The 18,036-nt window shown below is 44.0% G+C and overlaps 1 protein-coding gene across 1 annotated transcript in view; it reads left to right on the forward strand.

The window, feature by feature from the left end:
- The first annotated feature begins 1,768 nt into the window (after positions 1 to 1,768).
- Positions 1,769 to 18,036, forward strand: part of LOC137385205 (NACHT, LRR and PYD domains-containing protein 3-like) — a 31,279-nt gene continuing 15,011 nt past the window's right edge. Inside the window, exons 1-4 of the mRNA XM_068060194.1 lie at positions 1,769 to 1,887; positions 3,871 to 3,950; positions 6,324 to 6,401; positions 13,866 to 14,032. Of these exons, the coding sequence (XP_067916295.1) occupies positions 1,769 to 1,887; positions 3,871 to 3,950; positions 6,324 to 6,401; positions 13,866 to 14,032 (444 nt within the window). The remainder of the gene's footprint in view (positions 1,888 to 3,870; positions 3,951 to 6,323; positions 6,402 to 13,865; positions 14,033 to 18,036) is intronic.

Below are 18,036 nucleotides of genomic sequence, written 5' to 3' on the forward strand. Positions count from 1 at the left end.
CCCGCCTCCCCCTCTCCTCTCCTCTGACTGTTTGCAAAGGTTGAGAGCGGGCAGGAACTGCAGTGAGACAGGGAGACCAGCAGATGGAGATGGTAAGAGGGTAAGTGACTGCGGTGAGACAGGGTCACCAGCAGATGGAGATTGTGAGAGGGGGGCAGTAACTGCAGTGAGACAGCGACACCAGCAGATGGAGATGGTGTGAGGGGGCAGAGCAAGTCCCACCTCAATAGGTCAGATACTCCATAAAATGGAATCTCGGAATCAGATTTAAAATCATTTCAGGGCTCAGTGCTGTGAATATAAAACGTACATTCTGTAGTTTGGGGAGTGCAGTGACTGGAATATGAAATGGGATTTAGTTCCAGTGTTTAGCTCTTTCGATGATTTCACTAAATTAACAATAAGATTGAGAGGGTATTTCACCGCCTTCTTCATCTCCTCTCTGAATTTAGTCTGGGTCACAGCGTAAATACACGTGTTGGTGCAGGAACTGAGAACAAAGAACAGTACAGCACAGGAACAAGCCATTCGGCCCTCCAAGCCTGCACCGATTTTGCTGCCTGCCTAAGTTAACAGCTTCTGCACTTCCGGGGCACATATCCTTCTATTCCCTTCCTATTCATGTATTTGTCATGATGTCTCTTAAACGTCGCTATCGTATTTGCTTCCACCACCTCCCCTGGCAGCAAGTTCCAGGCACTCACCACCCTCTGTGTAAAATACTTGCCTCGCACATCCCCTCTAAACTTTGCCCCTCGCACCTCAAACCTATGTAACTGACTCTTCCACCTTGGGAAAAAGCTTCTGACTATCCACTCTGTCCATACCGCTCCTAACTTTGTAAACCTCTATCACGTCGCCCCTCCACCTCCATCGTTCCAGTGAAAACAATCCGAGTTTTTCCAACCTCTCCTCATAGCTAATGCCCTCCAGACCAGGCAACATCCTGGTAAACCTTCTCTGTACCCTCTCCAAAGCCTCCACGTCCTTCTGGTACCTGCACCATCTTTGATGTTTCTTATGTGATGTATAAAATGAGATATTCGTATTCCTTTAGAGGCTAATTTGAACTCACATGACTGTAACTGAAATTATCCAGTAAATTTCACACCATTTTGGCAGCCACTATAACTGAAATAAGAATGGACCTTACAATCTACTCCTGGGTTTCCTTTGGGCAGAGAAAGTAGCCTCTAATTTGTGTTATTGAATTTCATACTCTAAAGTCATTTTAAATGCAATTGCTTTGGACATGCAATTCATTAAAAAAAATCCAGGCTTAAAACCAGTCTGGAAAAATAAAACATGCGTTCCCACTTTTTATTTTGTAATCATAACAGTGAAAAGTTTGATTTAAAGAAGTCACACTTAAGTTTTAATACATAATATGTATTTATATTGGTGTTTTCACATAAGCAGACATGTCAAGTGGCACCAAGGCTGCCAAAGCCAAACAGGATAGTCCAGCTCGACCCCAGACCCGAGCCCGAATGCTGGACAGAGAATGTAGACCCTACCCGACCCGACCCGACTCATGTGGTCGGGTTTGGGTCGGGTTGGCAGGCTTCAACGGAAGGCAATCAGACAATGGGCAGGTGGAAAGGATTGCTCGTAAATAATCAGAGATAGAACTAGATTCTGAATAGTAATCGAGCACGAAGTGGGAGCAAAGGAATAATAGTGTTAAAATTAAGATTGCAACAGTTGTGGAAAGGAATAAAGGAGAGTTAGTGGTGAAGGAAGAATGTAGAGTTCCAGACTGTTAACGATGCAGGGTTACATTCAGTCGGTGGAATGGAAACTCGGTTGGGGAATGGAAGTTACGACAGATTCAGAAATGAAGCTGATGGGAATGGAAACAGCAGGTGAAACAGATATGGAACGGCTGTAGGGAGGAAGCAAACATTAAATGTTAAACATATAATCGGTGCAGGAAGCAGAAAGTTAAAAGGAATAGGTTTTAGACTCTAAGTAGTAAAAGCCATAAACAGACTGGGTGCGGCAGCACAGTGAAGCAGGAAGGGCAATCAAACATGGAGAAATAGCGTATATATATTAATACAGAACTAAGTAGGAAATGCATTCATGATCAGAGTTTCTCAGTCACAAAGTAATGAACTTCGTTACCAAACTGTTAAATAAAATAAATGAAAATGTCAAATTAATTCATGGCCACGAAAACCTCAGACATGAGTCTGAAGCAGAAATGAACTTGTTAACCACACATTCATTGATTCAGTTCCAATTACTGTAAACTACACCTGATACTCATGGGTGTGAGCATCGTCGCCAAGGCCCAGACTGTTACTCATTAACAAGAGACTATTTGCCAGAGATTATAATCAACAACCTTTGCTACTTGCTATCTCTGTCCTTTTTTGGTTCAACCATTAAAAAAAGTTTATAATGAATAACTAAATCGAATTTGTACACAAGACTTATTTTCATTGCCACAGAACGGTTTCACTGTGATGTCTTCTGAACTACACGTGGAAGAGCTGTGGAGATTTGTTCAGCTTTAGCACACAGAGGATTAATGACTTTGATTGAAAGGTCAGTAATTTATCAGAATAATTCAAGATGAATGCAACCATGTGTGATTCAGATCGATCCCTGCACCAGAGAACAGGGCGGGTAGGGATCTGTAACTGAAACTGATCTTTAACCAGGGTGTGTTCATTAACCTGCAGATGCTAAATTAGCGAGATACTTGGGAACGGGAATCAGGAGCCGCAGCACACGCTAAGAACTCAGAATATATTAAGCACCGTTTGAGCTTTTGATGTAACAGAACTGAGTAATCGCCGTTTATTTGAGCAGTACATCAATTTTATTGAACAGTTGAGCAATCATTAATAGATCAGGTAAGACATTATTGATTTTCCTTTTTGAATTTGACTGCCACAGTGTCTAAAAGAATAAAACTTAGAAATGTAATCTCACATGCTTAAATTCTACTGTGGAAATAGTATTTAAATATATGTCTCGTTTATGACAAGCTTATGAATAGAAACATAAATGGTCGGTATCATAGAATCTTACATAAAAGAAGGAGACCATTCGGATGTGCCTGTGCTGTGGTGGTTTGTCCAAGGGCAAGTCTTCTGCTCCCTTCTTCCATGCAGGAGAGATGAGTATGATTAGGGAAGTGGATACATCTGGTGTTTTCCCGTTGTCCTTCTCAGACTGGAATGAGAATTGAACTGTGCTTTCGATCCTGTTGTGAAGCATACACTAGCCATCCAGCTAATCGGCGCAGGCTTGGAGGGCCGAATGGCCTGTTCCTGTGCTGTACTGCTCTTTGTTCTTTGTTTAGATTTTGATTTAGAGATACAGCACTGAAACAGGCCCTTCGGCCCACCGAGTCTGTGCCGACCATCAACCACCCATTTATACTAATCCTGCAGTAATCCCATATTCCTACCACATCCCCACCTATCCCTATACTTCCCTATCAATAACCTATACTAGGGACAATTTATAATGGCCAATTTACCTATCAACCTGCAAGTCTTTGGCATATGGGAGGAAACCGGAGCACCCAGAGGAAACCCACGCAGCCACAGGGAGAACTTGTAACCTCCACACAGGCAGTACCCAGAATTGAACCCGGGTCGCTGGAGCTGTGAGGCTGCGGTGCTAACCACTGCGCCACTGTGCCACCCTAACTGGTTCTAACTGGTCCCCTGATCCACTTTCGCTGTTCCGGATTTTTAATGAGAAATTACATTAGCCCCATTCACCTGCCCTCGCCCCAGAGCCCTAAACATTCTCCCCTTCAGTGTTGATACAATTCTTTTTTTAAAGTTACTATAGCATTTAATTAGAGCATCCTTTCTGGTTTTGCATTGCTTACCATAATAATTCAAGGACCCAGAAAATCTCTTCATCTAACCTCAAGCTTTGGGTCAATTACACGAAATCTGCATCCTCTGTTTACTGCCCATTCGGTCAGTGGAAATACTTTTTCTTTTGTTATACAATCAAAGCGTGTGCCTCTATTATATCTCTTTTTTTATAGGCCAGCGCAGAGACGATGGGAGAATAGCCTCCTTCTGTGCCGAATTTTTTCTATGGATCTATGATATTGGTTCTAAAAGTGTTAGCTTATGAGGGCTGATTTTTGCATTGCCTTGATTATTCAAGGTTAAGGGCTGCTTTAATTGAGGTAGTTAAGATAGTTAAATAAATTTAAAGATGGAGATAAAAATTCTCCTCTGATGGAGGTGTCCAGAACAAGGCTGATTTTTAAGACCATTGAAAGCGGAGCTAAATCTTTCATGGTCTTGCTGAAATGCATTACCTGACACAAAGGACAGTGGAGTCCTGGAAACCAAACACTAAAAAAGTGTTGAGGTAGCTCTCTAGAAAATTTTACATTTGATATCAAAAGATTATAATAGACAAATGTATTTACCGTTTTGGAATCAAGGCCAGTACAGCTTTAATATCATTGGTTTAAATTTTATTCATATGTCTTTTACGTGGTAATTCATCAACTGCCTTTTGAAAGTCCGCAGTCTGTCAGACTCGATTTCCCTTTAATTGTGGCTGTGGTTTTTTTTTTAACCCATCTTCTTCCAAAAGGCGGATAATTTTGCTTCAGATTATTGCCTCTAGAAATTTCGCCAACATTGATATTAGGTGGATGTTCCTGTACTTAATTGTTTTATATCTCTTCCCTTTTTTGTCCAGAAGTGTAATATTTGCTATCATCCAGTCCTGTGGCACCACACCCATATTAAATTTGTATAAGGATATCACGACCAGAGCCACTGCAATTTCCACCCTTACTTCCCTCAGGAAACTAAGATTCAACCCATTCTGACCGTGTGACTTTTGTACTTTGAACGTTTTCAACCATTTTAGTACATTTTTGTCCAATTCTATCCTCTCCAATGCCTCTACCACCTCCTCATTTATTGTAATATTGGCGAAGTCCTCTTCTTTTGTGGAAACAGATGAAAAGGAATCATTTAGAACCTCGGCCATGTTCTCTACTTCTGCAGGAAAATTGCCGTTTTTGTCCTTAACCATCTCTACTTTCGTTTGATCATCCGTTTACGCTTTATAGATCTGTAAATAACTTTAGTGGGCACTTTTATGTCATCGTTAAACATTTCTCATATATTGTGCTCAGCCCCTTGTTCCCTTATTCAGGTATCCTCTGCAATTTCTGTATTCAGGTTGACTCTGTACTGTGGTAGGGGACAGCATGGCAATGTTGTTGCTGTGCTGTGTTTATTATGCTCGCGTCAGTGTGCGTGAGACACTACAACATACCGAATGTAACACATTTTCAAACTTGGTTCTAAATTAAACCAGAGGACATCTAGAACTTTGCATTGGAGAAGTTATTGTTCCGAGACTGAATCATTTTTACATTGCCACAGTGGGAAAGGAACGGAAGCTGTTTGATAGTTTGAGTCGGCACTCTTTCATGGCCACACAGACAGGCAGGCACGCACAAGTGGAACATTATGATTAACAAATAACATGCAAATCTATCAGTTCCATATTGGTGAGTTTTCTGAGATAACAAGACGCCTGAAGATAATCTGCCAATCATTGCCAAACATTACATCACTGGATTAAGTTATGTGATTGGTAATGTTATGCATTAATGTTAATAAAAGCATAACAATGAAAAATCACCTCACCTCCAACAGTGTTCATTAGTCAATTGCTGACGCTACAAGAGGTAAATATATTCAAATAGAGCCACCAACGAGGACATATCTCCATGAACACTTGGGCAAGGTTACTGCCCATAGAAACCAGAGGAATCACACATGGCTATCGATTGTGTACATGGATCGTTATTGTACGCATGAAGTTCCGGAATGTGTTTTCAAAACTAAACAAATGAAAAACAATAGTCACAAATCTGCACAATAAAAGTGATACAATAATGTCAGATTTTTAAAACAAAATGAGGAATATTTACGTAATCAATGACAGCCCGCTTCACAATTCCCTCCAGAATGCTCATTATCTCAAGAATAAGACAGGCTTTAGCCAGCACTGTGTGGGTAAATCTTGTCTTTCGGCCGTCCCACTGGGGAGGCTCGGCTGACGGGAGCCCGTCTGAAATTGAGTTGTGGAGATCAGAGGACCTTACTGGATTTCACTGGACTTCTGCAGGTGCCGCACCTGATGTGGAGTGTTGATCATAATGCTCTGGAAATGCTCTATCTCAGAGCTAAAAGCTCGTATACTGCCGGAGGGACGAGGGTCTTGGTAGCATGGTTAACAAGGCAACGTTTTCTTTCTCCTTTTTAATATTTCTAACTAGCTCTCTATGAATGTTATATCTATTGCAGAGTTTGAGAATCTGGGAACCTATTTCACCACCATGGCTGAAGATCCAACAAGTTCAACAGGACTGAAAATGAACACAGGTATGTTCAGACATTAGTTTTAAATTTCATTTTTTCCCTGAAAGCTGGTGTGCGAGACAAGTCTATAGGAAAATAGGCACAAATACCTGTAGAGAGGAATTTGGATCTAAGTTACACAGCCGAGATGGACAAGAAAGTGGGCCCGGAGATGATGAAACTCAGACAGTAGAAGGACGTCACAGAGGAGATTGGAAGGATGCTGACCAGAACGTATGTCTTCGTTTGATATCGAAACGATACAGGTAAAACTGAAGTTTCTTTAAAAAAAACCCGACCATCTTCAGTGATGGGGATCCCAGCACATGAGTGTAAAAGATGAGGCTGAGGCATTTGCAACAATCTTCAGCAAGAAGTGCCGAGTGTATGATCAGCCTCCTCCTGAGGTCCCCCGCATGACAGATGCCAGACTTCAGTCAATTTGAATCATTCCACCTGATAGCAAGATGCAACAGAAGGCACTCGATACAGAAAAGGTTATGGGCCCTGACAACATTCTGGCAATAGTACTGAAGGCCTATGCTCCAGAACTTAACGCGCTCCTAGCCAAGCTGTTCCAGTACAGCTACAATACAGGCATGTACTCTGCAATATGGAAAAGTGTCCAGGTAGGTCCTGTACACAAAAAGCAGGGCACGTCCAACCCAGCCAATTAGGCCCCATCAGTCTACTCTCAATCATCAGTAAAGTGATGGAAGGTGTCATCGACAGTGCTATCAAGTGGCACTTGCTTAGCAATAACCTGCTCAGTGATGCTCAGTGTGGGTTCCACAAGGGCCACTCGGCTCCTGACCTCATTACAGCCTTGAATCAAACATGGGCTAAAGAGCTGAACTCCAGAGGTGAGGAACTGACCTAGACATCAAGGCAGCATAGTCAGCGGGAAATTGAGGAGCAAATATGTGCGCAATTCGCAGAGGTGTGTAAAAATAATAATAGGGTAATTATATTAGGTGATTTCAACTTTCCCAACATTAATTGGGATAGTCATCATGTTAAGGGCTGAGATGGAGTGGAGTTCTTAAAATGTATACAGGAGAACTTTTTAGCTCAATATGTAGAGGATCCAACAAGGGAGTGTGCAGTGCTGGTCCTAATTCTGGGGAATGAAGTCGGACAGGTGGTTGATGTATTAGTGGGAGGAATTTTGGTGATAGCGACCACAACATGATACAATTTAAGCTTGAAATAGACAAGATGCAAAAAAAGGTTTTGGATTGGGGGAGAGCGAATTTTAGTAAAATAAGGCAGGATCTGGCCAAGGTAGACTGGAAAGAGTTATTTAAATAAAAGCAAAATACTGCGGATGCTGGAAATCTGAAATAAAAACAAGAAATGCTGGAAGCACTCAGCAGGTCTGGCAGCATCTGTGGAAAGAGAAGCAGAGTTAACGTTTCGGGTCAGTGACCCTTCTTCGGAACTCAGGGTTAAGAAAGCAATTAGGAGAGCAAAGAGCGAACATGAGAAAGCTCTGGCTGGTAAAAGTAGAGAAAATCCCAAGATATTCTATAAGAAGAGGATAACCAGGGAAAGAGTAGGACCTATTAGCGACCAAGGGGAAAATCTGTGGGTGGAGCCACAGGACATTGGTAGGGTGTTGAACGAATACTTCACATCTGTCTTCACCATAGAGAATGTGGCTGTAGATATGGAACTCAGAGAGAAAGACTGTGAGGTTCTTGAGCAAATTGTCATAGGGAGTAACAAGGTATTGGAGGTTTTGGCAGGCTTAAAAGTGGGCAAATCTCCAGGTTCGGACGACTTGTGTCCCAGGATGCTGTGGGAGGCGAGGGTGGAGATTGCAGGGGCTCTGACCCAAATTTTTAATTCCTCTCTTGCCACGGGGGAGGTGCCAGAGGACTGGAGAACAGCTAATGTGGTCCCACTATTTAAGAAAGGTTGTAGAGATAAGCCAGGGAACTACAGACCAGTGAGTCTCACGTCAGTGGTAGGGAAACTATTGAAGAAAATTCTGAAGGAGAGAATCTATCTCCGCTTGGAGAGGCAAAATTTGATTAGGAATAGTCAGCATGGCTTTGTCAGAGGGAGGTCATGCCTAACAAAGTTGATTGAATTTTTTTGAGCATGTGACCAGGTGTGTAGATGAGGGTAGTGCAGTTAATGTAGTTTACACGGATTTTAGCAAAGCCTTTGCAAGGTCCCACATGGGAGACTTATCAAGAAAACAAATGCACATGGGATACAGGGTAACTTGATAAGGTGGATTCAAAATTGGCTTAGCTGTTGGAGACAGAGAGTGATGACAGACGGCTGTTTTAGTGACTGGACGCCAGTGTCCAGTGCTGTACCACACGGATCTGTGCTGGGTCCCCGATTGTTTGTCATTAAGATAAATGACTATGTGGGGGGTAGGATCAGTAAGTTTGCGGATGACACAAAGATTGGCCGAGTGGTTAACAGCGAGGTTGAGTGTCTTGGGTTACAGGAAGATATAGACGGGATGGTCAAATGGGCAAAAAGTGGCGGATGGAATTTAACCCTGAAAAGTGTGAGGTGATACACTTTGGAAGGAGTAATGTGACACGGAAGTATTCAATGGCCTGACACTGGGAAGTTCCGAGCAACAAAGGAACCTTGAGGTGTTTGTCCATAGATCTCTGAAGGCAGAAGGTCAGGCTAATAGGGTGGTGAAAAAGGCATATGGGACACTTGCCTTTATCAATCGAGGCATAGATTACAAAAGCAGGGAGGTCATGTTGGAGTTAAAGAACAAAGAACAGTACAGCACAGGAACAGGCCATTCGGCCGTCCAAGCCTGCGCCGATCGAGATGCCTGCATAAACTAAAACCTTCTGCACTTCCGGGGACCGTATCCCTCTATTCCCATCCTATTCATGTATTTGTCAAGATACCTCTTAAACGTCATTATCGTACCTGCTTCCACCACCTCCCCTGGCAGCAAGTTCCAGGCACTCACCACCCTCTGTGTAAAGAACTTGCCTCGCACATCCCCTCTAAACTTTGCCCCTCTCACCTTAAACCTATGTCCCCTAGTAACTGACTCTTCCATCCTGGGAAAAAGCTTCTGACTATCCACTCTGTCCATGCTTCTCATAACTTTGTAAACCTCTATCATGTCGCCCTTCCACCTCTGTCGTTCCAGTGAAAACAATTCGAGTTTTTCCAAACTCTCCTCATAGCTAATGCACTCCAGACCAGGCAACATCCTGGAAAACCTCTTCTGTACCCTCTCCAAAGCCTCCACGTCCTTCTGGTAGTGTGGCCTAACTAAAGTTCTGTACAGCTGCAGTATGACTTGCCAATTTTTATACTCTATGCCCCGACCGATGAAGGCAAGCATGCCATATGCCTTCTTGACTACCTTATCCACCTGCATTGCCACTTTCAGTGATCTGTGGACCTGTACGCCCAGATCTCTCTGCCTGTCAATAGTCCTAAGGGTTCTGCCATTTACTGTATACTTCCCACCTGCATTAGATCTTCCAAAATGCATTACCTCACATTTGTCCAAATTAAACTCCATCTGCCATTTCCCTGCCCAAGTCTCCAACCGATCTATATCCTGCTGTGTCCTCTGACAATCCTCATCACTATCCACAACTCCACCAACCTTTGTGTCGTCCACAAACTTACTAATCAGACCAGCTACATTTTGCTCCAAATCATTTATATATACTACAAACAGCAAAGGTCCCAGCACTGATCCCTGCAGAACACCACTAGTCACATCCCTCCATTCAGAAAAGCACCCTTCCACTTCTACCCTTCGTCTTCTATGACAAAGCCAGTTCTGTATCCATCTTGCCAGCTCACCTCTGATCCCGTGTGACTTCACCTTTTGCACCATTCTGCCATGATGGACCTTGTCAAAGGCTTTACTAAAGTCCATATAGAAAGCATCCACTGCTCTTCCTTCATCAATCATCTTTGTCACTTCCTCAAAAAACTCAATCAAATTAGTGAGACACGACCTCCCCTTCACAAAACCATGCTGCCTCTCACTAATAAGTTCCTTTGTTTCCAAATGGGAGTAAATCATGTCCCGAATAATCCTCTCGAATAATTTCCCTACCACTGATGTAAGGCTCACCGCCCTATAGTTTCCTGGATTATCCTTGCTACCCTTCTTAAACAAAGGAACAACATTGGCTATTGTCCAGTCCTCTGGGACCTCACCTGTAGTCAATGAGGATGCAAAGATTTCTGTCAAAGCCCCAGCAATTTCTTCCCTTGCCTCCCTCAGTATTCTGGGGTAGATCCCATCAGGCCCTGGGGACTTATCTACCTTAATGCTTTGCAAGACACCCAACACCTCCTCCTTTTTGATAATGAGATGACTGAGACTATCTTCACTTCCTTCCCTTGGCTCATCATCCACCAAGTCCTTCTCTTTGGTGAATACTGATGCAAAGTACTCATTTAGTACCTCGCCCATTTCCTCTGGCTCCACACATAGATTCCCTTCTCTGTCCTTGAGTGGGCCAGCCCTTTCCCTGGTTACCCTCTTGCTCTTTATATTTGTATAAAAAGCCTTGGGATTATCCTTAATCCTGTTTGCCAATGACTTTTCATGACCCCTTTTAGCCGTCTTGACTCCTTGCTTAAGTTCCTTCCTACTGTCTTTATTTTCCTCAAGGGATTCGTCTGTTCCTAGCCTTCCAGCCCTTGCGAATGCTTCCTGTTTCTTTTTGACTAGGCTCACAATATCCCGCGTTATCCAAGGTTCCCGAAACTTGCCAAACTTATCCTTCTTCCTCACAGGAACATGCTGGTCCTGGATTCTAATCAACTGACATTTGAAAGACTCCCACATGTCAGATGTTGATTTACCTTCAAACAGCCGCCCCCAATCTAAATTCTTCAGTTCCCGCCTAATATTGTTATAATTTGTCTTCCCCCAATTTAGCACCTTCATCCGAGGACTACTTTTATCCTTATCCACAAGTACCTTAAAACTTATGGAATTATGGTCACTGTTCTCGAAATGCTCCCCTACTGAAACTTCGACAACCTGGCCGGGCTCATTCCCCAATACCAGGTCCAGTACGGCCCCATCCCTGGTTGGACTATCTACATATTGTTTCAAGAAGCCCTCCTGGATGCTCCTTACAAATTCTGCCCCATCCAAGCCCCTAGCACTAAGTGAGTTCCAGTCAATATTGGGGAAGTTAAAATCACCCACCACTACAACCCTGTTACCTTTACATCTTTCCAAAATCTGTCTACATATCTGCTCCTCTACCTCCTGCTGGCTGTTGGGAGGCCTGTAGAAAACCCCCAACATCGTGACTGCATCCTTCCTTTTCCTGAGCTCCACCCATATTGCCTCGCTGCATGACCCCTCCGAAGTGTCCTCCCTCAGTACAGCTGTGATATTCTCCTTAACAAGTAATGCAACTCCCCTACCCCTTTTACTTCCCCCTCTATCCCGCCTGAAGCTTCTAAATCCTGGAACATTTAGCTGCCAATCCTGTCCTTCCCTCAACCAAGTCTCTGTAATAGCAACAACATCATAGTTCCAAGTACTAATCCAAGCTCTAAGTTCATCTGCCTTACCTGTTATACTTTTGTGTAGAACTTTGGTAAGGCCACAGCTGGAGTACTGTGTGCAATTCTGGTCGCCACATTATAGGAAGGATGTGATTGCACTGGAGTGGGTGCAGAGGCGATTCACCAGGATGGTGTCTGGGATGGAACATTTAAGCTATGAAGAGAGGTTGGATAGACTTGGGTTGATTTCACTGGAGCAGAGAAGACTGAGGGGTGACCTGATCGAGGTGTGCAAGATTATGAGGGGCATGGACAGGGTGGATTGGGAGCATCTGTTCCCCTTAGTTGAAGGGTCAGTTGCGAGGGGACATCGAGTTAAGGTGAGGGGCAGGAGGTTTAAGGAGGATTTGAGGAAGAACTTTTCTACCCAGAGGATGGTGATGGTCTGGAATGCACGATCTGGGAGGGTGGCAGAAGCAGTTTGCCTCACATCCTTTAAAAAAGTACCTGGATGAGCACTTGGCACATCTTAACATTCAAGGCTATGGGCCAAGTGCTGGCAAATGGGATTAGGTAGACAGGTCAGGTGTCTTTAATGCATCGGCGCAGACTCGATGGGCCGAAGGGCCTCTTCTGTGCTATATTATTCTGAGATTCTGTGATTTGAGTGAGTATGGAATTCAGGAGCGCGAGCAAAATTGGAGTCAATGAGAAGCAGGGGGAAAGCAGATGGACTGTAGGAGTCCAAACAATTAGGCTGAATTTTACTCGCCTTATGACGTCCAGTTGGGAGGCAGGAGGGCTGGTAAACTGATGAGTAAGGTGTTGGACGGGAGCCCAAAGTCTTTCTGCTCCTGTGGCATTTTAGCAGCATCAGGAAACTCAATGGTCCACCTGGTGGCCAAGTGGGTCACATCAGTGCCATATTCATGGCCACTTTCCGCACCCAGCAGCGAGTTGCGCCGGTCGGAAGTGCTTGCCCCTGCATGGCAAGATGGCTTGGTCAACCCTGGTGTTCTCCCTGTGGGTTTCTGTGGGTTGGGGGGAAACTCCTTTTACTTCCACTTCATGTCCCGCCAGCGGCAATGGAGCGCCGCTTCTATAGCATGCTTCCCCATGCTGTTCACGGGGACCTGCTTGCCAGGCCACAGCTTGCTCAAAACTTGTCCATCTTCCAGTGTGCCTCGACATTGACGCTCCCAGTGCTTCATTTTGCAGCCTTGAAGGTGGTCACCTTTAATGTTTGGCGCTACCAAGGCTGCTGACCTGCCAGTCTGACAATTGGACCGGCAGCTCGTGGAGGCAGGCCGCTGTTATTTATTGGATGGTGGCCCTGGCGGCCAACTCTTAAATGAGCGGCTGCCAGTAAAATGCTGTGTTGGGTCGGGTCCCACTTTCAGTCCCAGCTGCGGGACCTCTTTCAAGGTGAGAAGATTCTTGCCAACGTCTCTGTTAAAATACGCAGAGAGGATCAACCAGGTAACTAGAAGCCAAGTAATGTATGCCAGTTGTGGACAAACTCCTCGATTTTTTTTTTATCATTGGTTCATGGAATGTGGGCGTCGCTGGCTAGGCCAGCATCTGTTCCCCATCCTTACTTGTACTTGAAATGAGTGACTTGCTAGGCCATTTCAGAGGGCATTTAAGAGTCAACCACATTGCTGCGCTTCTGGAGTCACGTGTAGGCCAGACCAAGTGAGGATGGCTGATTTCGTTCCCTAAAGGACATTAGTGAACCAGATGGGTTTTTACAACAATCGCCAAAGGTATGGAATAATTGTAGATTACCCGTTTTTGACAAATTTGATATAACTTTGTGTTGAGACCTAACTGTATAGATCAATGGAATGCAACACACCGTGTGTATATTGGTTGTGAGATGATGTTTGATCATCTGGCTCAAAGGAGACTTCAGTCATTTGTGATAAGACGCAATGTAAGAGCCCCAATAAAAAGTTCATAATGCATCTAGTTTTCTCCATATTTTGTTCCCAGATCCTAACTCTACTATCACTGAGTTCTTGACAAAGTGCGACGATTACCGGCTTTTCCATTTGTCGAAATTCTACCGGGATAGACTAGAACAGGCGATTGAAGAAGGGGTGGATGGAATCAGCTCATTGTTAACATGCGAGATGCTTTTCAGTGGACAAGACCATCGGGTAAGTGGGAGAAATGCATTTTCATGATTCAGACATCACAGAATTGATAGGATAACACATCTTTGAATGATAGAATGTGGACGAAGCTAAAATTTTGTGAATCTGAAACAATGGTACAAAGAGGTGAAAATACTCAGTGGATCCACCAGTGTCTGTACAACGCACAGAGGAATGGTTCAGGTGTAACTGTTTTATGGACTGATAACAAAGGGAAAGATATTTAATGGAACAGGGGAAAAGAGGGACCAGATCAACGGGCAGTGAGTAGGGAATAAAATATTGGTAGTTGCTGGATTTTGCAGGATAAATAACAATGAGGCCTAATATTTCTTAACTACTGCCAACCAGTCTCTTTGGAACTATGAATTGATTGCAAGGATGGAGTCTTATTCCTCTATATTTATCTTATTGCTGTAGATTGAAAAATGTCTATTTCTAGAAATTACCTTTACTATTTCTTTCACATCTCGCTTTCTCTTGATCCAATCTTTCTTTCTCTCCTGTTCTTGCCTTTTCTGAAAACTTCATCTGTGCCATTGACACCTTTAAGCTCGGTTCATTCAATGCCCACCCCCCCCCCCCCCCGCCCCCCCACCCCCTCCTAGCCGGCCTCCCTTCCTGTTCCTGTGGAAAATTCAGCTCATCCAAAACTCTGCTGCCTGTGTTTGGTCCCACCCAGATCCCATTCAGCCATCACTCCAATGTGGCTCCTGGTCCTCAAATGCCTCCAATTTGAAAGTCCCTTCTTCCAGCTTAAATCTCTTCATGGCGTCCCTATCTCTGTAACCTGCTACATTCCTCGAACACTTTGGTGCCCCTGGAATTCTCTGTTGCCCCCACCCGATCCCCCATAGCTTCACTTTGTCAGTGGTGGCCGGGTTTTAATTAAACTACGTGTGATGGTGGGAGAGTTGGAGATGGCCATGCCATAGAATGGCAAAAGAAGGTAATAGGACTATCTCTGAATGGAAATAGTCATCAGCTCGCATTTCTCTGCCATGAATATTAGTTGACACATGCCAACCCAAGCCTGCACATTGTCCAGGCCTTGCTGGATGTTCCTGCAGATAATTAGCCCTAGATGTTCACCTGAGAAACTCTTGCAGTGATGTGGGATGCTGAGGTGACTGGCGTCCAAAAATGTAAGAACATGAGAACATATGAAGTAGGAGTTGGACCAGACCATTCATCCTTCATCACTACATGCTGATTCCCCCCTACCTGCTTCAACGTAGTTCCAATCTTCTAAAATTTCCTGTACTCTGGCAATGTCACAGCAGATTGGAAAACATGCAAATATAACGCCCCTATTCAATAAAGGAGGAAGACAGAAAGAAGGAAACTATGGAAAGGTTAGCCTAACATCTGTCCTTGGGAAAATGCTTGAGTCCATCATTATGGAAGTAGCAGCAGGACATTTAGAAAGTAGGGAATTAGTGTTTCACCAATTTATTAGCGTTCTTTGAGGATGTGACAAGCAAGGTGGATAAAGGGAACAAGTATATGTAGTATATTTGGATATCCAGAAAGCTCCCACATAGGTTACGATACAAGATATCAGTTCACACTGTTGGGAATAATATATTAGGCATGTATAGGAGATTGGATAATTAACAGAAACAGAGATAAATGGTTTATTTTCAGGTTGGCAAACTGGAACTAATGAGGTGCCGCATTGATCAGTGCTGGGGCCTCAGCTATTTAGAATCTATATTCAGGACTTGGAGGAAGGGGCAGAGGTTTAGTAGCCAAATTTGCTGATGGCACAAAGACAGGTGAGAAAGAAAGTTGTGAGGAGGACACAGAGAGTCTGCAAAGGGGTATATATATATATTATATATATGTGTATATATACGTAAACTGAGTGGGCAACATTTGGCATATGGCATATAATGTGGAAAATGTGTAGTTATCACTTTCATAGGCTGAATAGACAATCAAAATATTATTTAAATGGAGAGAGACCTCAAAATGTTGCTGAACAAAGGGATCTGGGTGTCCTCGTACAGGATTCACCAAAAAAAAGCATGCAGGCACAGTTTGTAGTTAGGGAGACGAATGGAATGTTGACATTTATTGCAAAGGCAATGAATTATATAAGTAGGGAAGTCTTGGTACAGCTGTAGTGAGACCGCAACTAGAATATTGTGTACAGTTTTGGTCTCTCTATTTAAGAAGGGATATACTTGCATTGGAGACAGTTCAGAGAAGGTTCACGAGGCTGATTCCTGGGATGAAGGGTTTGTCTGATGAGGAAAGGCTGAGCAGGTTTGGCCTATACTCAGTGGAGTTTAGAAGAATGAGAGTTAAACTTAATGAACTATATCATATTCTGATGGGGCTTGACAGGGTAGCTGCTGAACAGATGTTTCCGCTCGTGGGGGGAATCTTGAAATAGCACGTACATTTTCAGAACAAGGGTTTTTCCAGTTAAGGCAGAGATGAGGAGGAATTTCTTCTCTCAGAACGAAGTTAATTTTTGGCATTCTCTACTCCTGAGAGGAGTGGAGGTTGGGTCATTGAATATATTCAAGCCTTAACTAGACATATTATGAACTACAAGGGAGCCAAGGGTTATGGGTGCAGACAGGAAGGTGGAGCAGACACAATGTCCCGGGCACATCCATCACCATCCCCGGTTATGCCCCGCCCATCAGCAGGAGAGATCCAGCAGGTACGGCGGCACAGTGATTAACAGTTCAAGCACTTAGAATTCCGACAGTCCTTCACCAAATTCCTGAGTTAAATACACTGTAGACAGGTACTGTATCAAAGAGGACTCCGTGTTTCTTACTCCCAACAGCCATGTTATGTAACACAAGGTATACCTGCAGACAGTGGAGAGTTCACCCCCTCCAACCCTGATCCAGACTGATAATCTTACTCGGACTCCTTGGTGACAAACTCGGTGAAATGCTGCACTGATATCACGACATTTATTTTCACCTCATCTCTGGAATTCAACCCTTTTGTCCATCTTTGGACCAAGGCAGTAATGAGGTCTGGAGTGTAAACCGTGGCGCGGAGTCAACTCCCCCTTGGCCTCTTTATTCCCCTCACCCACTTGATCCTGGCCGTCACGTGGGACTAAGTCCTCTTAATTCAGGCTCAGGCTGGGTGTTTGGGATATCGGGGTTACAGGAGAGCCACCCTCCACTTAATCCACCGGCTACAGTTAATGGCTTAGTACAAAGAGGAGGAAACTCAGTGCTTTCTTTAACTATCAATTTACTTTATTCACGTTGTTGTGCAATGTAAGAATAAGGCTTATACACTTGGTTAGACAAAAGCATGCAACTCAAACTGGGTTATACAGTTAATAACAAAGCTAACTAGAATTGATAAGCACACTCACTAGGTTCCTCTGACCTTTACCTGACCTAGTCACAGAAAACAAATGATAATACCCGAAAAAGGGGGGAGCTGACGCTGACCAGGCGTTCCGTTCTATCTCTCTTTTACGTCGTCGTGGCGTTGCCCACGCAGGGTTTTCCACTTCCGCGGGAGTTTCTCACTGGCTCTATGCCCGAGATTCTCCAAACTTATTCTCTTTCTTATCTCTTCAAAGCTGTGCTGTTTCCTTCCGGTTGGTTTAGGCTTGCTCACCTCGTTCGTATCTTCTCCTTATTGGCCCAGGCCCAAAGACCCCGGTATCACACCCGTGTCCAAATAAGGCTCTATTCCTGTGATCTCTCTCCTTGTCTTGTCACATAAATTAATTAGTTCAAACCGCTTTTTACCAGCACAGGCCAGTGTCTGAGCTCCGGTTACTCTAGTTCATGAACTATCCAGCAGTTTGTAACAGAATCTGTACTTCTTGCAGCCCCTGGCCAACAGGAGTTGATTGGTCCTGGCAGAACTCATATTGAGCATCAAAGACGAAGTTATCAGTGAGTAACTGCCGCTTGTTAATTTAGTTGAAGACTCCTTCCATGACGTTCCTGGTGATTGAGTAAGCTGTTGGGGCAGTACTTGATCGTTTTGGAATTGTTCAGCTTTTTGTG

Source organism: Heterodontus francisci, chromosome 28 (assembly GCF_036365525.1).
Source record: "Heterodontus francisci isolate sHetFra1 chromosome 28, sHetFra1.hap1, whole genome shotgun sequence".
NCBI lineage: Eukaryota > Metazoa > Chordata > Chondrichthyes > Heterodontiformes > Heterodontidae > Heterodontus > Heterodontus francisci.